Source organism: Octopus bimaculoides, chromosome 8 (assembly GCF_046866305.1).
Source record: "Octopus bimaculoides isolate indiv1 chromosome 8, ASM4686630v1, whole genome shotgun sequence".
Classification (NCBI taxonomy): domain Eukaryota; kingdom Metazoa; phylum Mollusca; class Cephalopoda; order Octopoda; family Octopodidae; genus Octopus; species Octopus bimaculoides.
The window spans coordinates 52,343,993-52,357,563 of record NC_142935.1 but is presented as its reverse complement, the minus strand read 5'-3'; the positions used below and the strand labels follow the sequence as shown (position 1 = coordinate 52,357,563).

General features: G+C 37.6%; 1 protein-coding gene across 6 annotated transcripts in view; it reads right to left on the bottom strand.

Annotated features, from left to right (window-relative positions):
* Positions 1-13,571, bottom strand: part of LOC106881900 (uncharacterized) — a 40,225-nt gene that overhangs the window by 17,947 nt on the left and 8,707 nt on the right. The window contains exons 2-7 of one of the 6 annotated variants that reach the window (XM_089356455.1): positions 11,985-12,056; positions 9,434-9,457; positions 7,199-7,222; positions 4,963-4,986; positions 2,721-2,744; positions 488-511 (exon numbers count right to left, since the gene is read on the bottom strand). In XM_089356455.1, coding sequence (XP_089212581.1) covers positions 488-511; positions 2,721-2,744; positions 4,963-4,986; positions 7,199-7,222; positions 9,434-9,457; positions 11,985-12,045 — 181 coding nt within the window. In that variant the 5' untranslated portion in view covers positions 12,046-12,056. The remainder of the gene's footprint in view (positions 1-487; positions 512-2,720; positions 2,745-4,962; positions 4,987-7,198; positions 7,223-9,433; positions 9,458-11,984; positions 12,057-13,571) is intronic. The other 5 variants (XM_089356458.1, XM_089356456.1, XM_089356457.1 and 2 more) reach the window with 5 other exon arrangements.

The window sequence follows — 13,571 nt, the reverse complement described above, 5'->3', positions numbered from 1 at the left end:
CGTGCGGCTACATCTTCAAAAGAAGAGCCGTAGGCTAACTAGGAATGAGTTTAGCCTGCTATACAGGTGTATGACTTTGCCATCATGAAAACCCGTGGGAAGGAAGCATTACTTCTTTGGAATAAGGCAATGTGGGGAGTAAAACGGTGGCTATACTCAATAACAATGCGACAGCCATAAGGTATATAGAAAGATTATTCTTCATTGAAGAATTACCATATATTCCGGTATACAAGTCGAATTTTTCAGACCAAAATTTACAACCAACAAAAATAAGTCGACTACTTCACTAAGATTGCTTTGTTGGACCAAAAATCCCACGTAAAAAGCAACAGGATTAGAAAAGATAGTGACAATGTTTGATTGTTTATAATTGCCCGCTTACATCGACTTGTGTGCCGGAAAACAGAATAAATTGTTACTTGTTCAGACCTATTACATATAATTATTCACAGTTAAACATAAAATTATTGGTTTGTATACTTACAATTCGGTTGTCTAACCCGTTGATCTATAGATTATAAAACAAAGAATTTAATTAGAACAATAATGTTGATTCGAAATAATTTCTATTAGTTTTAAGCGAACTTTATTGAAATGAGAATTTTGGAGTTAATGAAAGAGAAACTGAAACACATACAGAAATTCGTTCTTTTGAAACGAATTATTTTTTTTAGTTCGATTCGATCTCGGATTTTAATTACAATATTTAAAAACTTTTATGCATTTGTTTCATTTTCACCTTCACTAACGATGAGAATTACAGAAGTCGCCCGTTTTTGTTTCATTCTTTTTTTTTTAAATTAGAATTTTCAAACCGATAATTGCAGATGGGGGGGGGGGAGCAACGAAACAGAATATTTTGGATTATGTTCTATGATATAGAATTGTTACATAACAGAATTGTTATATAATATATAATATAGGATCGTTGTATAATTAGTGAATGACATATGTGTTGTCACAAAGAACGAAACTATGTGGAACATGTTGCTATGTTAGATACAGCAGAGTAGTCTGTTTTAGGAGTGCTATGTAACAGACAAAAACCAAACACAATACTGTCGAATAATGGAAATAAAATAACTCTACCAAAATAATATACACAATGGATTTCTTGAATTTGATTTGAAAATATAGAACATTGTACTGTTTTACTTGTTTCAGTCATTTGACTGCGGCCATGCTGGAGCACCGCCTTTAGTCGAGCAAATCGACCCCAGGACTTATACTTTGTAAGCCTAGTACTTATTCTATCGGTTTCTTTTGCCGAACCGCTATGTTATGGGGACGTAAACACACCAGCATCGGTTGTCAAGCGATATTGGAGGGGACAAACACAGACACACACACACACACATACACACACATATATATATATGCATATATACGACGGGCTTCTTTCAGTTTCCGTCTACCAAATCCACTCACAAGGCTTTAGTCGGTCCGAGGCTATAGCAGAAGATACTTGCCCAAGGTGCTACGCAGTGGGACTGAACCCGGAGCCATGTGGTTCATAAGCAAGCTACTTACCACACAGCCACTCCTACGCCAATAATTGACAATCAGTAAAAAGATCGCCGGTTATCGATACAATCACGAATATAAAGACCCGTAAGTGTATTGGCATGGGTTGTGGATCAACTACTATGGAGTTCCACCTGGCTTTCATCCTCCTACTCTTCCTCCTCCCCCTCCTAGCTGAGGACTTGCTCCGATTCGTTCTGGATTATTACGGTGACATGAAGATCACTGCTAGCTCTCATTTTACACGCAACCGTGTGCTGTCATCTGTTGGCGCTCCAGAACTAGTCGGAAAACTTTTTATTGCCACCTCCTATACATACATGTACATATACGTGTGTGTGGGGGTGGTAAACGTGCATGAGAGAAAGCTAATCCAACTTGAAATTTATAGTGTTTTTAGACTTTGATCATCCTGCATTTGTTTTATATTGTTGATAGGCATTTATGATTTACAAGCCTTTGTCATTATCAAATTTTATGCGTCGGAATTGTTTGCCCCACCCCCAACCCACCCCTTATTCCTCCAAAATAAAATCAAGGCTCGAACTTCCTAGAGCCACAAACACACTACAGTTATTTCGTTGCAGCAGTCGGGGTATAATGAACGTCTGTTACAATAAAATATGGCCACTTCTGTAGTTTCTTCGTTTCTGAGGGCACTCTAAGGTGTAGTTTAAACAGAGGTAGTCGTAATAGTCAAGTTGCACGTGCGGCTACATCTTCAAAAGAAGAGCCGTAGGCTAACTAGGAATGAGTTTAGCCTGCTATACAGGTGTATGACTTTGCCATCATGAAAACCCGTGGGAAGGAAGCATTACTTCTTTGGAATAAGGCAATGTGGGGAGTAAAACGGTGGCTATACTCAATAACAATGCGACAGCCATAAGGTATATAGAAAGATTATTCTTCATTGAAGAATTACCATATATTCCGGTATTCAAGTCGAATTTTTCAGACCAAAATTTACAACCAACAAAAATAAGTCGACTACTTCACTAAGATTGCTTTGTTGGACCAAAAATCCCACGTAAAAAGCAACAGGATTAGAAAAGATAGTGACAATGTTTGATTGTTTATAATTGCCCGCTTACATCGACTTGTGTGCCGGAAAACAGAATAAATTGTTACTTGTTCAGACCTATTACATATAATTATTCACGGTTAAACATAAAATTATTGGTTTGTATACTTACAATTCGGTTGTCTAACCCGTTGATCTATAGATTATAAAACAAAGAATTTAATTAGAACAATAATGTTGATTCGAAATAATTTCTATTAGTTTTAAGCGAACTTTATTGAAATGAGAATTTTGGAGTTAATGAAAGAGAAACTGAAACACATACAGAAATTCGTTCTTTTGAAACGAATTATTTTTTTTAGTTCGATTCGATCTCGGATTTTAATTACAATATTTAAAAACTTTTATGCATTTGTTTCATTTTCACCTTCACTAACGATGAGAATTACAGAAGTCGCCCGTTTTTGTTTCATTCTTTTTCTTTTAAATTAGAAATTTCAAACCGATAATTGCAGATGGGGGGGGGGAGCAACGAAACAGAATATTTTGGATTATGTTCTATGATATAGAATTGTTACATAACAGAATTGTTATATAATATATAATATAGGATCGTTGTATAATTAGTGAATGACATATGTGTTGTCACAAAGAACGAAACTATGTGGAACATGTTGCTATGTTAGATACAGCAGAGTAGTCTGTTTTAGGAGTGCTATGTAACAGACAAAAACCAAACACAATACTGTCGAATAATGGAAATAAAATAACTCTACCAAAATAATATACACAATGGATTTCTTGAATTTGATTTGAAAATATAGAACATTGTACTGTTTTACTTGTTTCAGTCATTTGACTGGCCATTCTGGAGCACCGCCTTTAGTCGAGCAAATCGACCCCAGGACTTATACTTTGTAAGCCTAGTACTTATTCTATCGGTTTCTTTTGCTGAACCGCTAAGTTATGGGGACGTAAACACACCAGCATCGGTTGTCAAGCGATATTGGAGGGGACAAACACAGACACACACACACACACACACATATATATATGCATATATACGACGGGCTTCTTTCAGTTTCCGTCTACCAAATCCACTCACAAGGCTTTAGTCGGTCCGAGGCTATAGCAGAAGACACTTGCCCAAGGTGCTACGCAGTGGGACTGAACCCGGAGCCATGTGGTTCATAAGCAAGCTACTTACCACACAGCCACTCCTACGCCTATAATTGACAATCAGTAAAAAGATCGCCGGTTATCGATACAATCACGAATATAAAGACCCGTAAGTGTATTGGCATGGGTTGTGGATCAACTACTATGGAGTTCCTCCTCATCTCCCTCCTCCTGGCTTTCATCCTCCTACTCTTCCTCCTCCCCCTCCTAGCTGAGGACTTGCTCCGATTCGTTCTGGATTATTACGGTGACATGAAGATCACTGCTAGCTCTCATTTTACACGCAACCGTGTGCTGTCATCTGTTGGCGCTCCAGAACTAGTCGGAAAACTTTTTATTGCCACCTCCTATACATACATGTACATATATGTGTGTGTGGGGGTGGTAAACGTGCATGAGAGAAAGCTAATCCAACTTGAAATTTATAGTGTTTTTAGACTTTGATCATCCTGCATTTGTTTTATATTGTTGATAGGCATTTATGATTTACAAGCCTTTGTCATTATCAAATTTTATGCGTCGGAATTTTTTGCCCCACCCCCACCCCACCCCACCCCTTATTCCTCCAAAATAAAATCAAGGCTCGAACTTCCTAGAGCCACAAACACACTGCAGTTATTTCGTTGCAGCAGTCGGGGTATAATGAACGTCTGTTACAATAAAATATGGCCACTTCTGTAGTTTCTTCGTTTCTGAGGGCACTCTAAGGTGTAGTTTAAGCAGAGGCAGTCGTAATAGTCAAGTTGCACGTGCGGCTACATCTTCAAAAGAAGAGCCGTAGGCTAACTAGGAATGAGTTTAGCCTGCTATACAGGTGTATGACTTTGCCATCATGAAAACCCGTGGGAAGGAAGCATTATTTCTTTGGAATAAAGCAATGTGGGGAGTAAAACGGTGGCTATACTCAATAACAATGCGACAGCCATAAGGTATATAGAAAGATTATTCTTCATTGAAGAATTACCATATATTCCGGTATACAAGTCGAATTTTTCAGACCAAAATTTACAACCAACAAAAATAAGTCGACTACTTCACTAAGATTGCTTTGTTGGACCAAAAATCCCACGTAAAAAGCAACAGGATTAGAAAAGATAGTGACAATGTTTGATTGTTTATAATTGCTCGCTTACATCGACTTGTGTGCCGGAAAACAGAATAAATTGTTACTTGTTCAGACCTATTACATATAATTATTCACGGTTAAACATAAAAATATTGGTTTGTATACTTACAATCCGGTTGTCTAACCCGTTGATCTATAGATTATAAAACAAAGAATTTAATTAGAACAATAATGTTGATTCGAAATAATTTCTATTAGTTTTAAGCGAACTTTATTGAAATGAGAATTTTGGAGTTAATGAAAGAGAAACTGAAACACATACAGAAATTCGTTCTTTTGAAACGAATTATTTTTTTTAGTTCGATTCGATCTCGGATTTTAATTACAATATTTAAAAACTTTTATGCATTTGTTTCATTTTCACCTTCACTAACGATGAGAATTACAGAAGTCGCCCGTTTTTGTTTCATTCTTTTTTTTTTAAATTAGAAATTTCAAACCGATAATTGCAGATGGGGGGGGGGGAACAACGAAACAGAATATTTTGGATTATGTTCTATGATATAGAATTGTTACATAACAGAATTGTTATATAATATATAATATAGGATCGTTGTATAATTAGTGAATGACATATGTGTTGTCACAAAGAACGAAACTATGTGGAACATGTTGCTATGTTAGATACAGCAGAGTAGTCTGTTTTAGGAGTGCTATGTAACAGACAAAAACCAAACACAATACTGTCGAATAATGGAAATAAAATAACTCTACCAAAATAATATACACAATGGATTTCTTGAATTTGATTTGAAAATATAGAACATTGTACTGTTTTACTTGTTTCAGTCATTTGACTGGCCATTCTGGAGCACCGCCTTTAGTCGAGCAAATCGACCCCAGGACTTATACTTTGTAAGCCTAGTACTTATTCTATCGGTTTCTTTTGCTGAACCGCTAGGTTACGGGGACGTAAACACACCAGCATCGGTTGTCAAGCGATATTGGAGGGAACAAACACAGACGCACACACACACACACATATATATATGCATATATACGACGGGCTTCTTTCAGTTTCCGTCTACCAAATCCACTCACAAGGCTTTAGTCGGTCCGAGGCTATAGCAGAAGACACTTGCCCAAGGTGCTACGCAGTGGGACTGAACCCGGAGCCATGTGGTTCATAAGCAAGCTACTTACCACACAGCCACTCCTACGCCTATAATTGACAATCAGTAAAAAGATCGCCGGTTATCGATACAATCACGAATATAAAGACCCGTAAGTGTATTGGCATGGGTTGTGGATCAACTACTATGGAGTTCCTCCTCATCTCCCTCCTCCTGGCTTTCATCCTCCTACTCTTCCTCCACCCCCTCCTAGCTGAGGACTTGCTCCGATTCGTTCTGGATTATTACGGTGACATGAAGATCATTGCTAGCTCTCATTTTACACGCAACCGTGTGCTGTCATCTGTTGGCGCTCCAGAACTAGTCGGAAAACTTTTTATTGCCACCTCCTATACATACATGTACATATACGTGTGTGTGTGGGTGGTAAACGTGCATGAGAGAAAGCTAATCCAACTTGAAATTTATAGTGTTTTTAGACTTTGATCATCCTGCATTTGTTTTATATTGTTGATAGGCATTTATGATTTACAAGCCTTTGTCATTATCAAATTTTATGCGTCGGAATTGTTTGCCCCACCCCCAACCCACCCCTTATTCCTCCAAAATAAAATCAAGGCTCGAACTTCCTAGAGCCACAAACACACTGCAGTTATTTCGTTGCAGCAGTCGGGGTATAATGAACGTCTGTTACAATAAAATATGACCACTTCTGTAGTTTCTTCGTTTCTGAGGGCACTCTAAGGTGTAGTTTAAGCAGAGGCAGTCGTAATAGTCAAGTTGCACGTGCGGCTACATCTTCAAAAGACGAGCCGTAGGCTAACTAGGAATGAGTTTAGCCTGCCATACAAGTGGATGACTTTGCCATCATGAAAACCCGTGGGAAGGAAGCATTATTTCTTTGGAATAAAGCAATGTGGGGAGTAAAACGGTGGCTATACTCAATAACAATGCGACAGCCATAAGGTATATAGAAAGATTATTCTTCATTGAAGAATTACCATATATTCCGGTATACAAGTCGAATTTTTCAGACCAAAATTTACAACCAACAAAAATAAGTCGACTACTTCACTAAGATTGCTTTGTTGGACCAAAAATCCCACGTAAAAAGCAACAGGATTAGAAAAGATAGTGACAATGTTTGATTGTTTATAATTGCCCGCTTACATCGACTTGTGTGCCGGAAAACAGAATAAATTGTTACTTGTTCAGACCTATTACATATAATTATTCACGGTTAAACATAAAAATATTGGTTTGTATACTTACAATCCGGTTGTCTAACCCGTTGATCTATAGATTATAAAACAAAGAATTTAATTAGAACAATAATGTTGATTCGAAATAATTTCTATTAGTTTTAAGCGAACTTTATTGAAATGAGAATTTTGGAGTTAATGAAAGAGAAACTGAAACACATACAGAAATTCGTTCTTTTGAAACGAATTATTTTTTTTAGTTCGATTCGATCTCGGATTTTAATTACAATATTTAAAAACTTTTATGCATTTGTTTCATTTTCACCTTCACTAACGATGAGAATTACAGAAGTCGTCCGTTTTTGTTTCATTCTTTTTTTTAAAATTAGAAATTTCAAACCGATAATTGCAGATGGGGTGGGGGGGGGAGCAACGAAACAGAATATTTTGGATTATGTTCTATGATATAGAATTGTTACATAACAGAATTGTTATATAATATATAATATAGGATCGTTGTATAATTAGTGAATGACATATGTGTTGTCACAAAGAACGAAACTATGTGGAACATGTTGCTATGTTAGATACAGCAGAGTAGTCTGTTTTAGGAGTGCTATGTAACAGACAAAAACCAAACACAATACTGTCGAATAATGGAAATAAAATAACTCTACCAAAATAATATACACAATGGATTTCTTGAATTTGATTTGAAAATATAGAACATTGTACTGTTTTACTTGTTTCAGTCATTTGACTGCGGCCATTCTGGAGCACCGCCTTTAGTCGAGCAAATCGACCCCAGGACTTATACTTTGTAAGCCTAGTACTTATTCTATCGGTTTCTTTTGCCGAACCGCTAAATTACGGGGACGTAAACACACCAGCATCGGTTGTCAAGCGATATTGGAGGGGACAAACACAGACACACACACACACACACACACATATATATATGCATATATACGACGGGCTTCTTTCAGTTTCCGTCTACCAAATCCACTCACAAGGCTTTAGTCGGTCCGAGGCTATAGCAGAAGACACTTGCCCAAGGTGCTACGCAGTGGGACTGAACCCGGAGCCATGTGGTTCATAAGCAAGCTACTTACCACACAGCCACTCCTACGCCTATAATTGACAATCAGTAAAAAGATCGCCGGTTATCGATACAATCACGAATATAAAGACCCGTAAATGTATTGGCATGGGTTGTGGATCAACTACTATGGAGTTCCACCTGGCTTTCATCCTCCTACTCTTCCTCCTCCCCCTCCTAGCTGAGGACTTGCTCCGATTCGTTCTGGATTATTACGGTGACATGAAGATCACTGCTAGCTCTCATTTTACACGCAACCGTGTGCTGTCATCTGTTGGCGCTCCAGAACTAGTCGGAAAACTTTTTATTGCCACCTCCTATACATACATGTACATATACGTGTGTGTGGGGGTGGTAAACGTGCATGAGAGAAAGCTAATCCAACTTGAAATTTATAGTGTTTTTAGACTTTGATCATCCTGCATTTGCTTTATATTGTTGATAGGCATTTATGATTTACAAGCCTTTGTCATTATCAAATTTTATGCGTCGGAATTTTTTGCCCCACCCCCACCCCACCCCACCCCTTATTCCTCCAAAATAAAATCAAGGCTCGAACTTCCTAGAGCCACAAACACACTGCAGTTATTTCGTTGCAGCAGTCGGGGTATAATGAACGTCTGTTACAATAAAATATGGCCACTTCTGTAGTTTCTTCGTTTCTGAGGGCACTCTAAGGTGTAGTTTAAGCAGAGGCAGTCGTAATAGTCAAGTTGCACGTGCGGCTACATCTTCAAAAGAAGAGCCGTAGGCTAACTAGGAATGAGTTTAGCCTGCCATACAGGTGTATGACTTTGCCAACATGAAAACCCGTGGGAAGGAAGCATTACTTCTTTGGAATAAGGCAATGTGGGGAGTAAAATGGTGGCTATACTCAATAACAATGCGACAGCCATAAGGTATATAAGAAAGATTATTCTTCATTGAAGAATTACCATATATTCCGGTATACAAGTCGAATTTTTCAGACCAAAATTTACAACCAACAAAAATAAGTCGACTACTTCACTAAGATTGCTTTGTTGGACCAAAAATCCCACGTAAAAAGCAACAGGATTAGAAAAGATAGTGACAATGTTTGATTGTTTATAATTGCCCGCTTACATCGACTTGTGTGCCGGAAAACAGAATAAATTGTTACTTGTTCAGACCTATTACATATAATTATTCACGGTTAAACATAAAATTATTGGTTTGTATACTTACAATCCGGTTGTCTAAACCGTTGATCTATAGATTATAAAACAAAGAATTTAATTAGAACAATAATGTTGATTCGAAATAATTTCTATTAGTTTTAAGCGAACTTTATTGAAACGAGAATTTTGGAGTTAATGAAAGAGAAACTGAAACACATACAGAAATTCGTTCTTTTGAAACGAATTATTTTTTTTGTTCGATTCGATCTCGGATTTTAATTACAATATTTAAAAACTTTTATGCATTTGTTTCATTTTCACCTTCACTAACGATGAGAATTACAGAAGTCGCCCGTTTTTGTTTCATTCTTTTTTTTTAAATTAGAAATTTCAAACCGATAATTGCAGATGGGGTGGGGGGGGGGGAACAACGAAACAGAATATTTTGGATTATGTTCTATGATATAGCATTGTTACATAACAGAATTGTTATATAATATAGGATCGTTGTATAATTAGTGAATGACATATGTGTTGTCACAAAGAACGAAACTATGTGGAACATGTTGCTATGTTAGATACAGGAGAGTAGTCTGTTTTAGGAGTGCTATGTAACAGACAAAAACCAAACACAATACTGTCGAATAATGGAAATAAAATAACTCTACCAAAATAATATACACAATGGATTTCTTGAATTTGATTTGAAAATATAGAACATTGTACTGTTTTACTTGTTTCAGTCATTTGACTGGCCATTCTGGAGCACCGCCTTTAGTCGAGCAAATCGACCCCAGGACTTATACTTTGTAAGCCTAGTACTTATTCTATCGGTTTCTTTTGCTGAACCGCTAAGTTATGGGGACGTAAACACACCAGCATGGGTTGTCAAGCGATGTTGGAGGGGACAAACACAGACACACACATACATATATATATATATATATATATATATATATATATATATATATATATATATATATATGCATATATATGACGGGCTTCTTTCAGTTTCCGTCTACCAAATCCACTCACAAGGCTTTGTTCGGCCCGATGCAATAGCAGAAGACACTTGCCCAAGGTGCCACGCAGTGGGACTGAATTCGGAGCCATGTGGTTCGTAAGCAAGCTACTTACCACACAGCCACTCCTACGCCTATAATTGACAATCAGTAAAAAGATCGCCGGTTATCGATACAATCACGAATATAAAGACCCGTAAGTGTATTGGCATGTGTTGTGGATCGACTACTATGGAGTTCCTCCTCGTCTCCCTCCTCCTAGCTTTCAACCTCCTTGTCTTCCTTTTACCCTTCGTAGTCTTCCTCCTCCTCCTAGACTCCTCCTCCTCCTATTCTTCCTCTTATTCTCCTCCCCTTTCCCCTCCTTCTCTTCCTCTTTCCCCTCCTTCTCTTCCTCGTTCCCTCTCCTTCACCTTCACCTCCTCCTCGTCTTCCTTTTTCTCTTCCTTTTCCTTAGCTTCCTCCTCCTCTTTGTTTTCATTCTCTTCCTCTTCTCCACCTCCACCTTCTCTTTTTAAATGACACCCTTTCATAGACTAGAACTCGGAACTGAAATTACTTACTGCACGGCTTCAAATTAGAGACCGTCTAATCACAGTAATAGTTGGTTTCAGCACTTTCCTTAGCAGCGCTATAGCAGTCCTCATGCTACGAGTCCGGAAAACTAACCGCGCTAGTACCACTAAATCCCACAGGGACACACATCACTATAGGCCACTATGTTCTTTTAAGTTTTCTCGCTTCATCTTAGAAACCGGGCGGCCAGAGATTAACTGCAAGAAATAAACCTGGAACTCAAAACTTTTGTTGTCTGTTTTTCATAAATGATCAGTTAACTTATCGACACTGAAAGAGTCAGTATTCTGCCATCTACCCTGGTGCCAGGTAACGAGGAACTCACACCAATTGTTCTGTCGGCTCTTAACCAACCTACAGTTACTTTCTCCGACGTGAACTGTGTTACACTTTCTCTCAGTTTTGAAAGAGTTTTTATCGAAGTTAAATTACCAACTCAATCCTAAGAGCTTTATTATTTTTTTTATCCTTTCGGTCTCCTGGTGGACGTTCATTCCACAAATCCATCGACTCAACCTTTAATCTTGTGCACAGCATCAGCGCTTGAGCATCTTCTGTCAGGCCTAGTATTTTTTCTTTCTTTTCTTTTTCTTTTTTAGTCCTTCTTCAAGCAAATCCTCGCTATCTTCGAAAGTACACTGACATCATTTACTCCGTATTTAACAAGAAACACTCTGGCAACGTCATATCATAACTAATGATATGACATATCATCATATCATAATTCATCATATCATAAGTAATGATCTGCCTATTATTTCAAAATCTCGATGACTTACACTTCATCGATAGAAGATTATCAGCGACTTGCTTTTTAACGATTTGTTGGTCACCAACCCACCTGAAAATGATCAAGAAAAGCATATGCATCTTCACTTCCACCGCTGTTTCAGTGCAGTGTGGTTATCAGTCCTAGTAAATGCTCTGAAATTTATACATACTTGCCTAATGTTACTGATATTGCACTGACTTTAGTTAAAACTAATGAACGCTATTAGACGAAAGATTGCTAATACTTACGTGACAGAACAAGACCGATAAGCGCAATCAGCAGCAACAGCAAAATAAATCTAAGTGACATCGCCCAGTTCTCTGTAATTAGGATGTAGAATAAACGTCAGTTAAGAAAACATCTAGAATATTTAGTATTGACTGCTTATATGCTTTATAACTTTAGCTAAGGTGCAGACATGGGTGTATAGTTAAGAAGCCTGCTTTCTCACCATATGGTCTTCGGTTTCGTCCCACTGCGCGGCCTTTTGAGCAACTGTATTCTACTATAGCCCCGAGCCGACCAAAACCTTGAGTAGATTTGGTTGGTGGAAACTGAAAGAAGCCTGTTGTGTGTATTTGTGTGTGTGTGCGCGCACGCGAACGTCTTTGTGTTTGTGTTTGTCCCCCACCACCGCTAGACAACTGGTGTTGGTTTGCTTACATCCTCGTAACTTAGCTGCAAAGATGATCCTAAAGTATAAAAATATCTACTTCAACAAACGCTTTCATATCAAGAATCTTGCTAACCAAATACATAAACGAATATACATACATATATATGTACATATATATATATATATATATATATATATATATATATTTATATATATATTTATATATATACGTTTATATATTCGTTTTGCAAGATTCTTGATGTGAAATCGTGTGTTGAAACAGATATTGTTATATTTGGGGAAGGTCGTGTTGCCAGTTTAGCCAATAAAACACACGCACTATATATTTGGTGTTAATTTACTTCAGCTTTATTTTATTTTTTACATTAATCGTATTTCGGCCAGTGTTCTTTCGTCACACTTCTGTGACCTCATTAGTGATCCTTTGCTTTCTCCTTTCTTATTTGTGTGTCTTTCCTTACTAACGATCAGCGATTTTGTATTTTATATTCCTATTCTATGTGTCTTTATTTGCGCATGCGTATACCCTTATGTATGTCTGTGTTTAGTAAGTGCATGTGTGGAGGGAGTGCCTGTATTATCTGTATCCCCTGTTTATACACGTTCGTTTAATTTGTTTTTTTATTTATTTTGTTCATGTGTTTATACCTACTTATTTTTTCTATTCTTTCTGTTTTTTGTATTTAATTTAATTTAATTTTGTTAACGTATATAGTTATTTAATTCCATTTGTTTATCGGTGTATTGTATCATATTATATTCATATTGTTATCAGTTTATGGGGATCTTATTCTGTCATAGGTTGTGGTGTGTTGGGGGTGTGTGCTAGTGTTCCATTCCAGTTTCCTATTCAGGCTAGGCTTATCCTCTATTATGTGTGTAGCTTCTGTAATTTGTCTAAGTGTTGCGTCTGTTCTATGTGTGGACAAGATTTTTACTTCTATGTTGTTGAGTGATCCCCCATGTTCCTGCTCGGCGTGCTGGTACAGAACCGATGAACTCTTCCCTTCCTTAAGTTCCCTCCAGTGCTCATTTACCCGCTCTCCTATGCTCCGTGCTGTTTCCCCTACGTACGTCGTTGTCTTGTTACTGCACCGTCCCTCTGTACATCTTATGCTATAGACTACATTTCTAGCTTTACAGTTTGTTTGTGGGCTAAATCTACATACAGTACAGTTCCTATCAGTACTTGGGGTTC